General features: G+C 39.1%; 1 protein-coding gene across 23 annotated transcripts in view; it reads right to left on the minus strand.

Annotated features, from left to right (window-relative positions):
* Positions 1-22,138, minus strand: part of Zmynd8 (Zinc finger MYND-type containing 8) — a 139,149-nt gene that overhangs the window by 64,281 nt on the left and 52,730 nt on the right. For all 23 annotated transcript variants that reach the window (XR_015534385.1, XR_002544399.2, XR_015534384.1 and 20 more), the window contains 7 exons: positions 19,475-19,655; positions 13,481-13,614; positions 10,026-10,241; positions 9,341-9,571; positions 1,556-5,146; positions 928-1,081; positions 213-409 (listed from right to left, as the gene is read on the minus strand). Coding sequence is in view for 18 of the 23 variants with exons in the window: in XM_022072518.2 (XP_021928210.2) it covers positions 213-409; positions 928-1,081; positions 1,556-5,146; positions 9,341-9,571; positions 10,026-10,241; positions 13,481-13,614; positions 19,475-19,655 (4,704 nt within the window). In the remaining 5 variants the exon portion in view is untranslated. The remainder of the gene's footprint in view (positions 1-212; positions 410-927; positions 1,082-1,555; positions 5,147-9,340; positions 9,572-10,025; positions 10,242-13,480; positions 13,615-19,474; positions 19,656-22,138) is intronic.

Consider the following 22,138-nt stretch of genomic DNA (forward strand, 5'->3'; position numbering starts at 1 on the left):
TATTTGGTTTGACATCTGTGCATTATTATTGTCCATACACCCAAATGTAACTTTTTGTATTTCTGTGTAGAGCAGTAACAGCATTACAGCCTTCAGGCATGACATACATCCCACTATTATATGTTGTTGGACAAAATATTTCCACTTACACAAATATACTGAAACAACCTTCTGGAATTATACCCTAAACATCATACAGAATCTCACATTACCTGGCACGGGTAATCACAGTACGATGTGTTCCAACAGCAGTAGAATAAAGCCTCCTTTCCACAGTTGGTGCACCACTGTTTCTTTTTTGTTTCTTCCACAGCCCTCTGTTTTTCCAGTTCACACTGCCGTATAGTCTCTGCAACTGCACGCTGCCTCTCACTTTCAACACTAGCACGCATTTCCATCATCATCAAGTCTAAATAATGAAAAATAAAACATCCATTCTGGCACCACACTTACTGGATTAAAATATTAAAGGGACAGAGCAGAATGTACTCATGTAACTCTGAAAGAAGATCTGACAGTCATATAGCAGCATACAAGTGACAATCATTTAATAACATTAAACATTAGCATCATGGCATGCTGTATCTTCAAGTAGTAGATTAAGATGACAGCCTTAAGTTATGTGCATTAGTTTTCTTGTTTGTTGCAACATATGTAATTTATGCACACCTGTTGACACACTGAAGTCTCGACCTCCTTATATGGCTCACATTACTAACTTTGCTCATCCCTGGTTGAAAGGTTTGTTTTAAATCTGTACACTTTTACAAAACTACACCAGTGACAAATTTCACAATAAATGATGTTTAACTATACCTTTGATCCCTCATACAATCTTTCTTCACAGAATGGGCAAAATTTAAACACAAAGATGTTCAGAATAAAAATCAGAATTGCAATCATTTAACAGATAATTAACTACTAAACCTGTGTTGTGCTTCATCTCTGCCATCTCCTGATTGTGACGCCACTGTAGCTTCTCAAGTTCTAGCTGTAAACTTTTAATTGTTGCTTCAGGGTTGCCAATGTTGGACAGATCACGAAGTATTTCTTCTACAGTTGTCCTCAGGAAATCACTGAGCTGTTTCACATATAAACATCAGAAATTTTAACAAAGAAATTCAACATGTGCACTTAAAATTAACCATCCCTCCCCATGACAGAAAGGACAACATATTGCCTGAAACCAACACCATTATCTATTTCAGCAAAGAATGTAAATTTTATATATTTACATGACAGACTGAACATTCAGTATTTTGATCATAGGAAGCTGCCTCTTGTATCTTCATATCAATTTAAGTTAACTTTACATTCAGGATTTATCATAAAGCTAATAATATAAAACGGAACTTTTATACCAACTTCATTCAGACAGAAAACATATGTTGTGTCCCACACTAAGCTGATTAGATAGTAAGGTACAGATGAAAAGTGCCACATGACAGAAGTGCAATAATGCCACAAACTGATGCTGATCCAGTTATTAAATATTATAAGATTATCAGATCATGAAGTCTAAGGAAATAGTTATAAAAAACCAGCAGTTCAGTACCTTATGTGCATGCCTGTTCAGTTCTGCAGACACAGGACCTGCCTCCAATGGTATAGGAGGAGGATGCTGTGACAGGAGGGGACCTGGAGGTCGAGGCTGCAGCTGAGGTGGCATGCGTGAAGCAGCAGCTGCAGCACCAGGCCCCTGTCCTGCTGGTGAAATCCTGGTACCATTTCCCACCGAATGTGGTTGGTTGTGAGGAGCTTGCACCATCCGTGAGGGCATCATGTCAGGACCACTGTTCACAATATGAGATGGTGCTCCAATATTGTTGTTCACTGTTCTCAGGGCCTGAATATGGTTTGTGGTTGGATTACCCAACACATGAGGTAACGCAACCATAGCACTACCAGAATTATTATTGTTGCTATCACTGCCACTAGCATCTCCTAACTGTTGTGCTGTGATCAGCATCTCCTGAGGTGAAGTTCCATATGAGCTACGTCTTGAGTCTGAACTGTTTGAATTTGTGCCAACAGAATTGCGTCTTACCACTGATGATTTATTACCAAATGTCCCAACTCCATTAACAAGTTCAGGGTGGGATTTCACTTTGACATTTGGAAAAACTGGCCTGTTAGGGAATGACTTCCTAGCTCTAGATCTTGCTTGAAGAGAATTACTGCCAACTGAACATTTTTGTTTCTTCTGTCTATTAGTGCTGTTGTGTCCCACCACAGCATTTTGGGCAGCTACGGGAATTGACGCAGAGGTAGCATTTACTGATGCATTACGTGAATTGTCATGGTCACTCTCATGGCCACACTCCATTTCCAATGGTGTCACAGAACTTGATGATATGCCCTTAGCTGAATTAGAATGTCCACCATAACCTGTACCAACCACTGTCAAACTGATATCTTTTGAAAGGTTTACACTAGCCCTGAGTTCATTTACATTTATATCACTGCTGCTAACTTTACTCTTACCTAAAACAGGCACATCTACATTGTCAGCCTGTTTATCATTGATGACAGTGATTGTTATACTTGGGTCAAGAAAAAGTGATGGGAAGATCCCATCTTTCTCTGACACAGAGGAGGGGCTTTCATTACTTGCTAATCTTTCTTTATCCTCCAACACAGCCAAAGGCAGCTTCTTACTAAATATTATTTTTCCTTTATTAAAGTTGTCACTGTCTGCTTCTTTCTTCTCACTTGGTGAACCACGCAACTTAAGTTCAGGTGATGTCTTGGCTGAACACTGAGCACTGGACAGTACCAAGGTAGATACAGATGATGATGATTCTGCCACTAAGTCATCGGGATCTAAAGGTTCTTCTTTGATCTTCTTGTCTGCAATACTACTGTCATCTGTTTCCTTAATAACACTGGTAGCTGTTTTATTTGCTTCATCCTCCTGTTCTGTAGGTGCACTGACCAAAGCAGCTGGGGTGATGGTCACATCACTCCCTACGAGAGCTTCAGTCCTACTCATCTCACTTGCCTTGCAGTCTTTAATTTTCTTATCCAAAGCTTTGTTAGTTTTTGCAGGATAAACTTTCAGCACAGTGTTTTGAGGAGTATTTAACTTAACAGGTACCTCAGAATTATCCTTATGATTATTACTATTTGCAACAGAATCTGTCCTACCATCCTTACTTTCTTCACCACAGGTTTCCATCTTACTTGTTGAGTCACTCACTTTATCTACGGACTGTTCTATACTATCTGTTTCAAGAACTTTATTAGCATTTGCCTCTTCAGGTGGGGGTTCCCTATCAGAGCTTTGCTCTACAGGAACCAAATCTGCATTACCTGGATTTGAAACTGAATTACAAGCAATATTTTTGCTCAGAGACCCACATAAGGCACCCCTGTCATCAGGAGGTGATTCATTGGCAGCAACTTTTTCACTAACAGGTCCCATACCCACAGACAACTCTGCTTCTAGTTCTAAAGAGTTCTGTACATCTTCTGATTTTTTTAGTGTTTCCTGAACAGATTCTAATACACTGCCCTTTTCCTTAACAGTTTCTGATACATACTCAGAGCTTTGATCACCATCATGTTCTAAATTTTTCTCAACCAAAACCTTCCTCTGTTCACTAGACTTGGTATCTTGCATGGGCTCAAGCATCTTCGCACCATTTTCTAAAAAATTATCAGTGCAACATCTACTGTAACCATGTTCTGGTGTCCGTTTTGAAGAGTCCATTACAATGTCACTTTCTCCACTCTCACTTGTATTATCACTCACTGCAACCTTCATTTTTACACCTGTAGGTGCATTACATCCAACCACATTAAATTTATCAGTTTCAACTACATTGAGTTTATGAGATGAGGGAAACAAACCTGACTGACTTTCAGGCTCAATATTGCTGTCTTCCTTGACAACTTCAAATTTTTTACCTATGGATTCTGAACCATGCAATCTGTCAGTCTTATGAACAGAAACTTCTAGCTTGTTCTTAACTAAAGTCTCCGAACTTGAAGTTGTACCATTATCCTCAAGTAAAGTAACCTTCTTTGTGTGACATTCCTCAGGTACTTTTTCCTGAACCTTCTTAGGTTCTGCAACTGAGAGAGAACATTTCTTCAATTTTGCTTGAGGCTTTTTAACAGACAAAATCTCATTTGTTATATTTCTTGCTTTCCCCTGCAGGAGTTTACCAGCAGGTAAAACCAAATTATACAGAACCACCTTAGGTGAGTACTGTTTACCATAGTATCTGGTTTCAGCTTTGAGTGGAGTTTTATTGACAACAGGTGTCTCTGATCTGCCCCTCTTCTGTTCTGATCCAGATGAGTGACAGGTTACAGAATTTCTTTCAGCATCATCATCCTTATCCTTTCTAGTCCTGTCAGATGACATTTCTGGTTTCAAATTTTTCACATCATTTTCATTGGCACAGACTGATGATATTTCACAGTCTTCAGGGTTCCCTGAACAATTTTCTGTGTTCTTAACCACTTCAGCAGAGGATTCCTGATCAACTGACATGCTTTCAGAGATTACTTCAGGAGATGTTTCTTCATTATCCTTACAATCTTTACTAGACCTTTCTAACCTGAACAGCTTCTCTTGAAGCTTGTCTGCAATGCTTGAACCTGCCAAAACCTTCTTTACCACCTCAGATGCAGTCACTCTTGCACTTTTCTCCACTTCACTACTCTCATAGTCAGTCTCACGTTGTTTCACTTTAGCACCATTACATGGAAGCACACGGTCTCTGGTGTCACCAGTATCACTTAGGTTAATATTCTCTGAGGCAATGATCAATTTATCCTCATCACTTGCACCACCCTCCACACCAACCGTTAGTTTTGCAGCACTTTCCTCAAATTTAGACCACTCTATGAGAGATGCACTCTTGCTACTTCCTTCAACCCCCACACTAATTCCCACATCTTGCTGTGTCCCATCATCACTTTCCTGACTATCCTCACTGCTACTACTATCCCACTGACGTAACCTACTTCCGATTGCCGTCCTTTTGCAGGAATGACTTTTCTTTCCATCTTCACTATATCTGTCGCTATCCCAATTTTTTCTTTTTTCACCTCTGCTTCTTTTATCAGCTGATTTGTCACTTTCTATTGTGGTATTCAACTCATCAGTATCAGAAGCCTGAGTTTTATTTCTTTCCTGAAAGAACAAATTCTCTGTTACATACTTATTTTCTATTTTATTGATTTCACAAAGTATATATTCTGAGTTTATACAGACATCTTTCATGCAAAAATTAAACAATATAATTAAAGATGTGATTATTCATTGTCAGTGCAATTGCATGATTTATATTGACCAGTGACAGAGACTAGCTCTATCTAAGGGACCCAACAGAGTAGGTACCTCTCACCTGAAGACGAAGACAGAATCAGCCTCTTAAACGTCATGGGTTTTAAAGAACAGACGATGGAAAAAGACCTGACAATGAATAATTTTAAGTGTAAACTACCATCGACAAAACCCTTTGGAATTAAAGATGTGATGTATTACCATCAAGCAAACACATATTATAGTGAACTCTGCCGCAACACAAAGAGACATCAGTCTACACAGTGATAGAAATCATAAAATCACAAACACTGAAATTAGGTGGGTTGAATAAATATGGCCGTCTACTCATTAATAAGATAAAATTCATAGCTGTCTAGTGAAGAAATACAAATCATATATACTATATTTGCATTAGATATCCTCTCAAAATATACACACACACAAAAAAATTGTATTTAAACCAGTCACATTATTCTAAATAACATAAATTGCAAAAATCTATACACCTGGAAGAGGCTTATGGCACCAGGGATACATGGCACTACTAAGCCTAGGGAGACCCTAACCAGGATATCTAAAAGGCCTAAAAAGTACCCTAGTTAAAGAAGTTAGCCCTCTCCAAAGACCCAGGGACTAAGAGACCTGGAACAATTAGCAAGGCCTTAATTAAGGCTAACCATAAAACAACTCTTTAACACAGAGCTTCCAATGAGATCCTGTTATATAGGACACTGTACTTCACAGAAGGTACAGTACTGTTGGTGGAATAAGTGAATAAGTATGCACAAATGATCAAGAAATGGTCATGGTGTAAAGGTCAATTAGGCATCCACCCCATTTACAGTCTAATCTACAATATTTCTAACATTGCAGTCTTACATTAAATATGTGGTAGCTTCAAAATGTTATGGGCTAGTTACCATATATCAGCTATGATGACACTAAGAACCCACTGATGCAGTTGCATTAAAAATACTGTCCTTCAGCAGCTACTTCTCCTAATTCATACTTTTGTTTACATTTCTGAAAGCTACCACATGCAATGCAGTCTTTGAAGCTATGCACTGCATCCTTAAGTTCCCATCAACTGTTCTTCAAACATTGAAAAAGGTGAAAATCAAATGGTGTGAGACTGGAAAGAGTAGGTGGAAAAGCATCAAAGAACCATGTTTCAAAAGTTGCTACCATACAACCAATAACCAATGTGCTGGATACTTTCATACAAGAGCACCTGTTCTTTGGTTGCCCACATAGCCTGTAGACAGACCTACTTGTTCTTCTTCTTGGCCATAATGCAGTCAGAACAAACTCATGATACCCTACCAATAAAAATAACTTCAAGCATCACCTTCCCTTTACAGTACTTCTGCTATCCCTTCACAACAGGTCACAGCTCAAGATAATGATGGCAACTTCCACTTGGATATTGTCATTTATTTTTTGCATTGTACAAAACATCAAAATTCACCAGTGTGATAATCTTTCAGATGAAATATGGATCATTATCTGCTGTGCTGATTAGCTAAACAATCCTAATACAGCTGTTGCACTCTTCCTGTTTTATTGTTGGTATAATGTGTTAGATGATAAAATGCATATTCACAACTTTACCAAAGATAATGTAACGACCAACTGAAATTTCAATTTCCTTCGAAGCTGAAGATGACTGTCATCTGAGTTGCAGCATCATGTAGTCTGGCAGAGTACCTTTGAAACATAAATAAATTTCTATCAGACTATATGGTGCTACAACCCAGAAGACAGTCATCTTCGGCTTCAAAGGAAATTGAAATTTCAGTTGATTGCTATATTATCTTCATACGAGGTGCGATCGGAAAGTTTCAAGACTGTGTTAATAGAGGGCGAACCGGATGTAGTACGAGCTTCTGCCGCTAGGGGGTGCGGCCTACATTCATAGTGAATCAGTGTGCCAGCCGGCATCATCAAATTAGCATTTGTTTCTTAGTTACGGGCGTTTTGGTAGTGCATTACACCGACCCTCCTGCGATTTCGGAATGGCGGATTTTCATGAACAAATCAAATTTTGCCAAAGACTCGCCAAAACGGCTACGGAAACCTATGAAATGCTAAAGCAAGCATTTGGGGAGTCCGTAATGGATCGTGCACAAACTTTTGTGTGGCATTCACGTTTTAAAAATGGCCAAACCTCTGTCGATGATGACGAGCGTTCTGGACGACCATCTTCGAGCACAACGCCCGAAAATGTTACAAAGATTCGGCAGGCCATTCACGAAGATCGACGTCGTACCATCAACGACTTGTGCGACATTGTTGGGATAGGCTATGGGACCTGTCAGCTGATTCTAAAGGAAGAACTCCACATGCGACGCATCATGACAACGCACCAGTGCACACCGCCCTCAAAGTTCGCCAGTTTTTGGCCTCAAACACCATGGCCGTCATCCCGCACCCTCCTTATTCGCCGGATTTAGCTCCGTGTGACTTCTTCCACTTCCCAAAGATGAAAATTCAGCTAAAGGGAAGGAGATTTGAGACGATAGAAGAGATTCAGGCAGAATCGCAGATGGTGCTTGACAGGCTGACAAAGAAAGATTTCCAGGGATGCTTCCAGGCTTGGCAGCGGCGCTGGGATCGTTGTGTTCACTCCCAGGGGAACTACTTCGAGGGTGATGGATGAATTTAATACCTGAGATAAGTGTACGGGTTTTTATAGGCGCAGTCTTGAAACTTTCCGATCGCACCTCGTACTTGCTGCTGCAAGTACCTCAAATCCTACTTCTCTGAGATTGTCTCTGCAGTATGACACTGATCAGTGCACACAGTTTCCTGCACCTGTCTCACACTACCCTCATGCTGCTATGCCACAGGCCATCCACTGTGCAACCATCTCATCTTCCAACACACATCATCACAACTGCCCTTGAATCTATAATGGTACTCAAACACCTTCAACTGGGACATTATTTGTCATAAACTGCCCACAGCATCTGTAGTGTCTGTCATTTATCTCTCTATCAGTAGCTAAATTTAATGTTAACTTGATGCTCATGATGATCTCCTTCTCCAATTAAAAACATTCCACATGCTGAAATCTCCTTTGGGACCTAATGCACCTGGTAACTCAACAACTCTACTGAGTGAGTCTTATGGATACACAACTGGACTAGTATAAGTATGCTCCACTGTATTTGCTCCTTTTGTGGAACTTTCTTGAAGCTATCACATACTTATACAATCCTATTCACCATTTTTAATTTTCATAAATGTAATTTCATGGATAACAGCAGAAAATACAAGCAATTCCTTCAGTCCTAACAGTTAATTAGCATATTCTGAAATGTTAACATAAATGAAAATTAATTATTAAGGCGCTATTAGCAACTGTTAAGAAAAGAAAGTTGTAACTTCCACTGCAACCTCCAATAAAAAAAGAAATAATACCATTTTCAAACTGTGGGCATAACAACATGTTAATTATACTGTGGGGTATCGCAAAAGTCATGTAACTCAAAGTTAAATTTCATGTTTATTTTCATTATCAGATTATAATTATGCATTAAGGTTATATCAACACATGTTAAAAAGTGTCCCCTACCCTGCTGTATATATAACTCAACCTGTCTAAACACATTAATAACAACTATGTGAAGAGCAGTGCTACTGATTAATGTATTAAAAAATGGTTCACTTATATGGTACAGCAGCATCAGGAAGTGCACCTGACTTGCCTGTTAAACCGCTTTACACACCTGTTTGAAAATAATGTTAAACATAGGCTGCAATATTAATAATTAACAGTATGATGCTTGTTACATGAACAAAAAAACAAACAAAAAACTGTCAAATCAGTGTCTTGGAGTGTCAGGAGAAAAAGAGTTATCACTGGGCATGGCAAATTTACATTTCCCTATCACACTAACAAAATATTTACATTTTAAACTTTGGGTTACATATCTTTTGGGATACCTCTACTTCCAGTCCTTTATATGCCTGCATGCACACAGCATAAATCAGCACATTAACTGCAGTGTCCATCTATATCATTAAATAAAATGCTGTCACAACATATAAACACACCTGTGCTTCTCTTTCAGATTGTCGAGAACAGTAATATGAGCGAACTGTATAGCCTTCTCCTAGAATCTTGTTGCGTTTAGAGCTAGGTTGTCCCTCATCATCATCATTATAACTTGGCAGCAACATGCACAACTGCTCCCTCTCACGAGCTGGATCAAAACGTGTCCGGAAAGAAGCATGTTCAAACACACCAAACTTTTCTTGCAACTTCTTGGTATGCTCTTCAACCTCCTGAACCATCGGAAAATACAATAAATTTTATTGAAATACTTTAATTTTGTGGGAATACTTTTGCTTAATTTCTCTTTTGTGTACATCTTTATTGTCTTTTAATAAATCCTGTATCTTATCTGAATACTTCACTATTTCCATTCATCAGCATTAGCATGTTATACTAGCTGACATGTTCCATTCATTTACAATCTCTTCTGATTCACCTCAACTTTCCTATCAACTACATATTATGAAAATAAAAACAAATGTAATTTAGTATGTCATCGCTTTAAGCCATTCTAATCATAAACGTATCAGGGAAAGTTTTACTTGCACAAACTTTACCATATATTTTATCAGAAGATACTCTACCTTTAATTTTTTAACACAGATCTGATCCTTGTACTGGAATATGTAAATTTCCGCTAAAGTTCTAGGAATCTTCATATGGAAAAAGTTACGACATAAGTACCTGTATGCAGGCATCCAGATTATTACGTTTCTTGTTGCGGGCAGATGCAGGCATGGCCTTGCTGTACAGGTAACACTCTCTAACAGGAACCCAGGCCCTGTCATGAGCTCCAAAGAATCTCACATCCACCATCCCCTCTTTGTTGGTACGCATCACCTTGGCAGGCCAGAAGGGGAAGCCCTTCAGTTTGGCCCAAACGAGAACATGTGGCTTACGCTATAAGAGATGTCAGAATGATATTACACAATGTTTATCTATAATCCACAATTCCAAAAATTATTTCATCCCATATGTTACCAGTTATAACTGTCCATCATAAAGCCCTTCAGTGGTAAATGTGTAGTGGCTAGGCATTTTTGGATCAACCAACCAACCAAAAAGCTAACTAAGGGTGGAGTCCTGTGCAAGTGCAAGACATCGTTCCTTCCTAGGTAACACCATTCCTGCATACAAAACGCATTGCTTTAAATGGTAAACAGAGCCTTATAACTTAAACGGGAATTTTGCTTACGCCAACAGGGTTCTGTTGTGGCGGAAGCCTCGACCATTCAAACTAGGGTCTGTTGCTGCTGATGGGAGGTTATCCTATCAGGCAACTTGTCCAAAAAATTTGGTTGGTTGGTTGGTTCCCTGGGGTTTCAACCCAGAGAGGGAGGGGCTGCTTTGGCTGAAGGCCTCTGCGGCTTGGGGCATTTTTGGAAGCCTTATACAGGGCACACATAGGTGGTAGGTTTGATTTGGTGGCTCTGATTGGCAGAGCAGAAGAGTGGGCTGCTATCCAATAGGAGAAGAACATAAAATTGAGGAAAAGTGGTAATAAAAAAGTGTAGTGAGGAGAAGAGGTGATGAAAGAAGTGTGTTCACCACGTTAATCAGGGAGGAATATTCATCAATTATGTGGAAAGAAGAGGATGTGATTCTTTGTACACATTTGGAGAAGAGGTAATGTAGAATCAGACCTTTTCAGGCCAGGTGAGGGAGAAAATGTGATGAAAGAAGTCTTAGAGACCAAGAGAAGTGGAAAGGAATGATGAAACAGTCTCTCACTGACCTCATGGGAAGGAGAAGAAGTAAAGAGGATATTTCTTAATATGTGTGGGGAGGAATTTTGTTTTGTCAAAGTCAATGTTGTTTGGTTGCTGTCTAACGTTCAACTACTGCTGATCACTGGTTCTCTTGTCTGGTATCACTGATGTGTTATGTAATCCTAGTGGTGATGTGACAGCCCATTTGGCTAATGTACACCTTACCACAGGAACAATATAGTCTCCTATGTTTCACTATGCCAACAATAAACAATATGTGACCTGTCTAAATCAACAAGACCCTCATGCAATTTTATACACTTCCCACTTACTTATCCATAGATTAAAACATGAAAATTCAGAAAAATCTCATTCAGGAATCCAATCCTCATTTTCACAGCTTATGATTGCACTCAAGTTAGATCATACACATGATAGTTATGTGAACCCATTTGTTTCCCCGCATTATAAAATATATCTTAACGGGAAGCATTTCTTACCTAACTAACTAACTAGATGGCTTACGGAACCCGAAGGTTCATCACCGAATTAACCAAAGCCCTCCACCGGACTCTGTCCTGGGCCAACAAAATCCGGTTTCCTTCAACTCCTATCTCCCATAGATCCCGCCTGGGATTATCCTCCCATCTACATCTAGGTCCCCCCAGCGGTCTCTTCCCTTCAGGTTTCCCAACCAGTACCTGGTGCACACCTCTTGTCCCACCCATGTGTGCTACATGCCCGGCCCATCTCAATCTTCTCGACTTAATCACCCTCACAATACTGGGGGAGCAGTACAGATTTTTAAGCTCGTCATTGTGCAGTTTTCTCCACGCCCCATCGTCTTCCCTCTTAGGCCCAAATATCCTCCTCAACACCCGATTCTCAAACACCTGCAATCTGTGTTCCTCCCTCTGAGTGAGAGACCATATTTCGCACCCATACAAAACAACAGGCAAGATTATTGTTTTGTATACTTTAATTTTCAGGTTCTTAGAAATCAGACAGGAAGACAAAATATTTTGAACTGAGAAGTAGCAAGCATTTCCGGAATTTAGTCTCCTCCTAACTTCCTCACGAGTATCATTTTGATTTGTTATTGTTGTTCCCAAATATTTGAACTTTGTAACCCTTTCAAAGGATTTATTAGCCACCCTAAGATAATTTTGCCCGCCTGTCTTCTGATGACGAGATACTAACATGTACTTAGTTTTTTCTGAATTTACTTCTAGCCCCACTTGTCTACTAGCCTCTAGCAAAACTTCTGCGTTCCTCTTTATTGTATTCATATCGTCCCCCAATAAATTAACATCATCAGCATATGCCAATAGCTGATTTGTCCCATTCAATTGCAAACCCTTACCTACTGTAAACAACTCTGTTCAACATGTTAATACATTGTCCTTGTATCAATCACTCAGTCATGTGAAGTTTGACATCAGTGCACCTACAAAGTGGTGGCCAGTCACAGATGTAATGGATGGTTTAACAGAGGCAGAACAAATTCTTCCAAAACTGGGGTGGAAATAGAATCTTCACTCCCAGTTTACAAATTTTGTAGGTTTTTAGATTAATATGTGGCACTTTAGTGGAAATAGGTAGAGAGTATGGAATGGAAATCAACATTGAAAAATCAAAGGTAATGAGGATAGCACCGAGAGCAGAACCATTGAACGTTGTAGTTGAAAACCAACAGCTGGAGAATGTGGAGCATTTCAAGTACTTGGGAAGCATAATCACGACAGATGCCCTATGCACCAAGGAAGTAAAAGCAAGGATAGCCATGGCCAAGGCAGCTTTCGTCAAGAAGAGGATACTTCTCACTAGCAAGTTGGGCTTGGAGATGAAGAAGAAACTAGTGAAGTGTTACGTATGGAGTGTCGCGCTGTATGGAGCAGAGACTTGGACACTCAGGAATAAGGAACAGAAATACCTGGAGAGTTTTGAAATGTGGTGTTGGAGAAGAATAGAGAAGATCAGGTGGACGGATCGAGTGACCAACGAAGAAGTATTGAGGAGAGACAACGAGCAAAGAAACATTCTGTAGGCGATCACACGAAGGAAAGCTAACTGGCTGGGACATATTATGAGAAGGAATGGATTACTGAGTGATATCACCGAAGGCCAGGTTGAAGGAAAGAGAGGACTAGGAAGAAGATTGATACAGCTAACCGACGATCTTAAACAAGGAAAGAAGATGACGTTCCAGGAATTAAAACGAGAAGCCGAGAATAGGGAAAACTGGAGAGCTCTGTTTGGCAGAGCAATGGACCTGTCGTAAGACAGAACACTGAATAATATAATAATAATAATGTGGCACTGTATATTGTATGAGTACAACAAAATTTGAGCAAACCACATAAATTCTCAGATGAAATTGTGTAACAATCCAGAACAGACAATTTTGCTGTAGTTACTTTCTGAACTCACACAAACTTCAATGAACCATGAATCCTTGCGTGTGTGTGCATTGAGGTAACAGTCTGGGCAGTTTTCAATTTCAGCCATCTCCTGCTTGCAAATCTTCACCAGTACCTTGGCCACACCTGTCAAACGGGACTGATCTGCAACAAACATACACATTACTCAGCAAGAATTATGGCATGAAGAGGAATCACCAACCACTCTGTTTTTAAGAAACAATGAAACTACTTTCTTTTATCAAATCTGCTTTTAATTTACAATGTTAGTAAATATAAAAAATTTTAGGGAAACTTCTGAAAAACAAAATTTATGAACTTCAAACAAATGGAATGAAAGTATAAGAAACTTGTACAGGGGCATAAATTGATTTAAAAAAGACAAACAACTTATATCTAACCTGGCAAAAAGACTAAAACGGTAATCTACTCACACCGATATTTTAAATAGCTAGTAAAAGCACAAACAACTACATACTAAAGAAATTCCAGAAGAGCTGATCAAAGCTGAAACAGAATATAAGGTTCTGAAATCCATAATATTATTAATTCTGTTTGGAATAATGAAGAATTGCACCTGTTCATAAAATGAGTAATAAAACTATTATAATATCAATATTTTTGCCAATACAAATGTTTATTTAACATTCATTTATCAATATTCATATGTAAACAAAATTATTTGTGATCAAATGTAAATTTGAACATAACAGATCAGATATTTAGAGACTTCATTCATCTTTGTACAGACTCAGATAATGCTCAGATAAAGCAACGTGATTTCATGCATTTGACACAAGGGTTAGGCAGCATCTCTATTTCTTGGAGGGAGGTCAAGCCAAATTTAATGCATGGTTTTATTCACCTCATTTCACATATTCTCAACAAAGTTCATATCATGCGTTCATGATGGCCAGTTAATTAGTTAGGCACTGGCCTGCCACAACAGCCATTCTTGCACCACATGAGAATCATGAATGGAGGAATGATCTTGTTGGAAGTGGATTATTCCAGCATCTTACAGATGGCACCATTACACGCTTTAAGATGTGCTTATACTAGAGGCAGTATATGTCCTCTTCTATATGATGGAAAATTTCAGTCCCTTCAGGAAAGATCCAACCATAACAATGAACACACAAGTGACTACTGCAAGTGGAATTTGACACATACTGAAGTAATAGATACAGCCTCACATGTGTTTCATTACAGTATATTAACCATTGACAAAGCAATGTTTGAATTTCCCACCCCCCTTTCATACTGACAGGTGTAACTTTCTCCTTAAATTTCAAACACAAACACGAGTACAAAGAGTGACCATCAGAGTAGTATACAAAACCCTCTCCGAGTCTCTCTTACATAAATACAACCATCCAGCAAAATACATAGTCAACATCAATAACTTTACAGATTAGGCCATGGGGCCTGTTCCATCTCCTTCGGTTAATCATAGATGGTCCTTCAAACTTTTTTCAGTCCTCCATAGTTCCTTCTTCCTGATGGTTCGTAGAGCAGTAGTCTGCGTGGGGTTCTGTGTGGAGGCATTCTGGTCATGTGTTAATTACAATTATTCTTATATGTACTGATAATACTGGTGATGCTCTCTACATTAAACTTTTTACGGATGTCTTCATTCCGTTTGTGGACAAGGAGTGCGTATCCTGTGACTTGTCTTAGCAGTTGCATTTCTGCTGCCTCTAATCTCTTCAGCTGAGATGCTGTAAGCGTCCATGTCTCAGACCCGTATAATAGAGTTGGGATGATCAGTGCTTTATAAAATTTTACAATACTTTCTGTCCTTACGTTCTTCAGTAAGGTTTTCTTAGTTGTACATATAAGCTGTTGAAATTTCATTAGTTTATTGTCAAAATCTTTGGACAGATGTGAGCGAGATTGCATCCTAAATAATTGAAAGAATTCACTTGTTATATAATTTTACTCTGAGTGAGTTCATTCCTACAAAAGCCAAAACTTTAGTTTTCTCTGAAGACATTTCAAGTTACATTTGTTTGCAATGTTACTTAATTTATACACTGCTCTTTGCAGATTATCTTCAAAGTCAGCAGGCGCAACTGGGTCATCTGCAAATAGTAGCGTGTTTAACGAGATATCATCTATGAAGTAAAGTGTTTGTAAATTCCTTCTGTCGTTCTCTGGTGACTTCAACTATGTACGAGGCGCGTCCTCAAAGTAAGTTTCCCACTCGTCCCACAGCTAGCAAACCTTATATTGCGCGAAGCGACTGTGCGTACGTGATAGAGCAATGACGTAGCATGGCGCATGCACTAATGGCACCTCCTGCGTTCTCACAGTAGCATCGTTGCAGCTGTTGAAGATGGAGGTTCTTATTCCAGCTCCCGCCGACTGTGAAGTGCGGTCAGTGATAACGCTAGGCCGCACACGGCTCGACGGACAGCAAGTCTCCTGCAGGAGTTCAGCTGGGAGGTGTTTAATCATTCACCCTACAGCCCGGACCTCGCTCCCAGTGATTTCCATCTTTTCCTACACCTCAAGAAATTCCTGTCCGGTCAGCGTCAGCGTTTTGAGAATGACAGAGAGGCGGAGATGGTTGTCACACAGTGGTTCCAATCCCAGGCGGCAGACTTCTACGACACAGGTATTCAAAAGTTGGTCCCACGGTATGACAAATGTCTCAATTCCGGTGGCGAATATGTTGAAAAATAGCTGGACACTTGCTGTATCTGTTGCAATAAATATTTCCATGAAATTGTGTTTTGTTTCTGTAAACGGCCCCAGGGAAACTTACTTTGAGGACGCGCCTCGTACTAACTGAATAGGAGAGCCAGTTCAACTATTTTCATCCTGGAGATTTCGAGTAGGTATCATGTCCTCAGAGTGGAGAACCAGTCCATTGCTGAGTAAGTTTAGTGGTGGGATTGCCACCTTGAGGCCTCTAAACATGCCCGTTTTCTGTAAGAGTTTGCTCCCTTAGTTGGTATGTCCAGTTTTAGAACACCACGCACCATTACTAGTCCGCTATACTATCATCTAATCTACCAGCAAATACAGATGTCCAAAGAGTACAGATTTCACATTTCTTTTGTCATTGAACCTAGACACAAGTCTAAAGGTACGGCCACACTGCACGCATTTTGCTTGGAGGTTCGAGGGTAGTGGAATGCATAGTGGGTGGTGGGATGCGGGTGACTGTCCGCACTGCACTTCGTGGGCAGCGTGCTAGGTGCAGTGCGTGTAAGCAGGAAGGATGGCTCTCTCAAAGCTATTCAAGAAACTTTTATTGCTGGAAAACACAGCTTTGAAGCTTGACAATGTGTCTTCTGATTTGTGTTGGGTGCACGAATTCATTAGGAGAGTTTAATAATCTCTATAGAGATGCACATATATTTAATGACAAATTTTTTGAGTATGTGCGGATGTCAACAGCCACATTTGATCGTCTCTTGGAGAAATTGAAGGACAATCACTCAAAAAAAAAATTCTCCTGAAGAACGATTTGTTGTAACTGTGAGGTAAGGAAAAATTAAAAAAAAACATAATTGCATTTTTCTTTAAGTTTCGAAAATTTCAATCCGTGTCAGTCGAAGATAGCTTCAACTAAACTGAAGACACGTAGTCTCCCGTTTCTTTAGCAATTCTTCCCACTCGCTACTCAACACCATAGTATATTTATGTAAATCATGGTTTGGATCCCACAGTGGCCTTCTATGGAACACAGTGCTGATCAAAACGTCTTCCATCGTCGTAGTTGCACTCAAGATAAATTACTCAAGGCTACACACTACTAATTTTGGTTGTATCCCGCTAGGTAGTGAGCGATTTTAACCGACAGGTTCGTTCTGATAGCAGGGCAGGTAGCGGAGAGCTTCAAGGCAGGCAGGTCAGATCAGCCGTCTACATAAGGTTTCTGTTGTGGGTTACAACTGTGTTCCCGCCAAGCAGCTCACTAACCTCCAACCTCCAAGCGAAACATGTGCAGTGTGGCCGTACCCTAAGAAAGATCATCACCATTCATTCATTTCTTCATAGTAGGCAGACATATCAGTATTTTTGCTTTTTCACATCTGGCATAATTAAATGTAATTAATGAAAGATACAGAAAGGTCACATATGGCCAAATTCAAGGAGATTATGAATGACTGGAATACTAGCTGTGCAATTTGTCCATAAAATTCTCAACACAAAATATAGTGCCACATCAAGAAGAGGTGTGTGCGTATATAACTGCATCTGACTTCTTTTACACATGCTTGAGCACGCACACACTAATTATGGGTGCATTAAAACAATTTCTGTCCCCAGAATATTAAGAATGTGATTCCCCTGTGCTGCATTTCATAAAATAAACACAAAAGCTTATACACATGGTACACGTACAGTATTGCATTCAAACATGATGGAATAATGAAAGGCACTTTTAGACCACATCTGAATCAAATCTTGACCAGTTGACCAGCTACCTTCTTACAGTTCAAGTAAATGTGAATAGAGCATCTTAAAAATAGACCATACCTGCCATACGTCATTCCTCATTCTTTCAAGCTTAGTATTCTTATTACGCCTGTCACTTCTCTTTCAGTAACGCACCATTCACACTAGTTCACACAGATTCAGTACACATACTAAAAATTGTAACAAAACTTTGAAGTATACAGTTAATATCTCTACTGGACCTACTTTGGTGAATGGTGTAATTACAAATTCCTTTCAGTAACTGTTGTGAAAACCTCAATCCAAAGTTTGACCTTTGTAATTTGATATATGCCTCACAGCAGACAATTAGCAGTTTTACCTCACATCATTATGTAAGACAAGTTTCTCTACTACACTGATATCAATCAACTGTTCAACATCTGGCAGATCTTTATATGGATGGCTGTAGGCTGGGGATTCCCCACATAAAAATTCCACAGTCTAAGACTTTTTGAAAATCTGTTCATTGGTTCTTGAGAAAATACTTACAGACATGGCAAAATTAACAGGAACATAATTGAAACTTTTAGTTGTGATCAGGCCTAAAGATCTAAGTTTTGCTACCTGAACAATGGAGGCCACACCAAATAAGCAATTCAAATTCATCATATTTCCAAAGTTATAATTCATTAAACTTTTTGTATTCAAATGATAATCCTGCTGCACCAGTATAAAACAAAGAGATAAAATGAATGTAGGATTTGAGGTTCTCCCAGCAGCATGGAGATGGCTGTCTTCTGGATTGTTGTGATGTATTGTGTGGTAGAAGTTTTCTGAAATTTCAGAGGTACTTCCTGCCTCCATCATCAGAGCTCATCACCATAATGATGGAAGCAGCAAGTACCTCTGAAATGCCCGTAGACTTCTACCAGACAACATGGTACTACAGCCATCTTCAGATAAAGAGTAGTTTATATATTCTTTATTTTTCATTTACCTGAAACAATGATGAACATACAAGCAATTCTATAGGGAAGATGGTGAGTTTATTCCAATCATAATTTCATTAAAAATGTCCCTTTTCTTTGTTCCTGTAATCACTAAGTAGTTGGATGTTGCCAAATTTCCAAAGGATTTATCACCAATTCTAACATTATGATTAGCACTGTGATTTCATTACATAACATGTATATATAAATATAAAATACTCTGTTAGGAAACCCATAAGATTCTAATATTTCTGTCAAAACAAAAGAAATCTTAAAATTATATCAGAGAGTTCATATTGTGTATGTTACCTATGTATGAGTTGTATACACTGTAATGAATGGACATCTCTATATAATGGTTAACAGTGAGAATCTTGATTTGGTAAAGAATTTTTGTTACTCCACCAGCATCTGGATATTTGTTAGACAAATACCAAATATTACAGTTCAATACCAGTAATCATGTCTCAACTCTGTTAAAACTAGGATGAAGTTTGAAACACAACATGTGTGATGTATTAAAAAACAAAATAAAATCTCTGGTTTTCAAATGTCTCATGTTAAAAATAAAATTCAACTTCCAGGACATTAACAGAATTCAAACAAAAATAATGACTTACAAGTATTAAATATGATGCAATTATGCAGAACCCACTTCGTGTCAGCAATAAATGCCTCAGTGCTGCCATACAATCTCTTCTTTATGTTACGCTCTAGCAGGGACAGATCCATGGGATGTGCCACATATTCTCGATACTGTGGGAACTCGGTTACATCAACTGCCTTCCAAAATGGCTCAGCCTGGAAATAAATGATTGTAATTTGACCAAATTTTACTCTGTGTACAGTAACCATTTTAAAACATGCAGGATCTGTTTTCCTATAAAATGTGGTCTAATCTAACAAATGTACACTAACCCTCTGAAGCCCAGTGGTAACTGTGTATACCACCTGCTTCAACAATCAATACCTCTTCATTTTTATTTGTTTCATATGATTCTCAATGTGCACAAACTTTTTCCCTCTAAAAGCATTAACCAGTTGATCTTTGTAATGGTGAATTGTTGTATTTTCTTTGCAGTAAAGAATAAATCATTAAATATCACTCAGATGAGCTCTGGATTCAAGAATTAAACAAATTCTACTACATATTTAGTATAACTGGCTTCAGGCTGTGTGGTATTTATCTCCTTCCTGCTCATGTATACTGCTATTGGTAGCAGTGCATTTATGTACTGATGTCATGTTCCTAGAACTGGGTTTAATTAATCATGCTCTTTTCAGAATTGCTTGCTACCTCAGTCATCAGGGTGATGAGTTGCAACATCATCCCAGAAGATAATCATCCTCATAATTGCCACCATGAGAACTCAAAATCTCACCAATAGGCCATAACACTTTCTGAACATAATGAGAAAACAAATTTAGGAATGTACAAGATTTCTGAAGATGGACAGAAACTCTAAATTAACTACACTTGAAAGTAAACATATAAATGTTCCATATATGGTGCAGAGTTGGGCATTATTGGCTTTGATCCTGTCTAGTAATACAGTAATAATGTTGGAATTTAAAATATTACATGTCCTTTATATAAACTTTTAAGCTTTTGTTATTGTGCTCTATTTCAATTCTATATACACTTCCCTTTATGATAAAACTGTCCCCTCCCACCCTTCTGACTAAACATAACCTTAACTTCCTTAATCATGTTGATCTATTTTCTAAAATTATACTGTGCAAAAACAAAAAAAAATCAAATTCACAACAGAAGTAGGTGTTCAGCAAATTTAACTTCCTCCTACAAAGGCAGTGAAATGTTCCCTCAATGCAAACAGGTACATCCTGAACTAGGAAGGGATGCAGTATATCCAAGGTAAGAACAAAGTACCTTGAGCAAGAGACCCCTGTCTTCCTAGAATTTAACAAACAAGGAAGATCCTAAACATACCAGCCATATTAATTCAAAGGCAAATGAATAACATTCCTGAGCCCTTTCTTTTCCAAGCCAGGGATTATAAAACCACTTTACCATAATTTACACTTGAAAAGCAATAAATTCATAAAACTTTTACTTTGTCTGGAGAGTGGTATTCTTCTATAGGTATACAAAAAAATCTCAAAAAAGGCCCAATAAACCATGCCTTTGCATAAATCTTTGGAGCAGACAAGCTCAGTCAGTATAGTGACTGACTACAAACTAAATGACTGAGGTTCTATCTCCGACGTGGGCACAGGTTAAGAATGAGAGGAGCTTCTCTTCCCCCAAGCGTGTTTTATTTTTACTTTAATTAATGCATAAATTTTACGTCAATAATGTCGTTCTACATTCCTCAGTATTATAAATAAACTTAAGGATGTAGGATTTCAGGTTTCCACGGGCGGTTTAGTCCGAGTCTTCTGGATTGTATAGCGGTGTAGCCTGGTAAAAGTTTGCTAACGTTATAGAAGACCTTGCTCCCTCATCATCAGAGCGATAGCCCTGATAATGGACCTCTTCTACCAAACTATGCAACCCAGAAGACAGCTATAGATCGCGCGTGTAGTGGTGGCATCTAAATGCGCGATGTGCAAGTCGAGGGAGGGGGGGTTCAGTAGTAGTGGGGGTCGCACAGACTCAGCTGCGGTGACGCACCGATCGAAACACAGCTACAGCTACAAACCAACTGAACCTGACACCCCTCTAGCGCGTGCTACGGACGGGTCCATCTCATACGACCAAAACCAGTCCTTTGCGCAAGTGCCAGCACTGCTCGCACGACCTATAGCTGTCTTCGGTCTCACCGTTGTGAAAACCTACAGACAACAGTGTTTTACAACCCACAAAAGAGCTACCTTCCAAAGTTAAAAATGATGGTGATAGTGGCGAAGGTCGAGAATGGTCACAGAGGAATGCATCTAACTTTAGTAATGTTCCTGTACCTCGTATTTTGCTTCTATCATCTTCTCTAAATTGTGCATGTTATAAAATAACTGCTTCCAAACATATGCAAATACATTATGAAATTGGGGAAAATAAACAGTAGGCCTACTTCTACCTGACATTTGCTGTGTAATTTCAATATTTAAGAAAGATGGTCAAGAACAAGTAAAGCTCCTACCCATTCTTAACCTTGGCACTAGGTGAGGGTGAGTGGTCAGCATCACACCCCGACCGCGCTTTAAACCTGGGAAAAGACCCCGGTATAGTCGGCGCAGTAGTTTTTGGCCGGTGGAGAAGCTAACGGAGCTGGCGGACGGGCCTACTCTGTGTACCTGAGGTGGCACGGTCAGTGTATAAGCTC

The sequence above is a fragment of the Zootermopsis nevadensis genome, unplaced genomic scaffold (genome assembly GCF_977971745.1).
Source record: "Zootermopsis nevadensis isolate Lab colony 2312 unplaced genomic scaffold, Znev_1.0 Znev_ptg000010l, whole genome shotgun sequence".
Lineage (NCBI taxonomy): Eukaryota > Metazoa > Arthropoda > Insecta > Blattodea > Termopsidae > Zootermopsis > Zootermopsis nevadensis.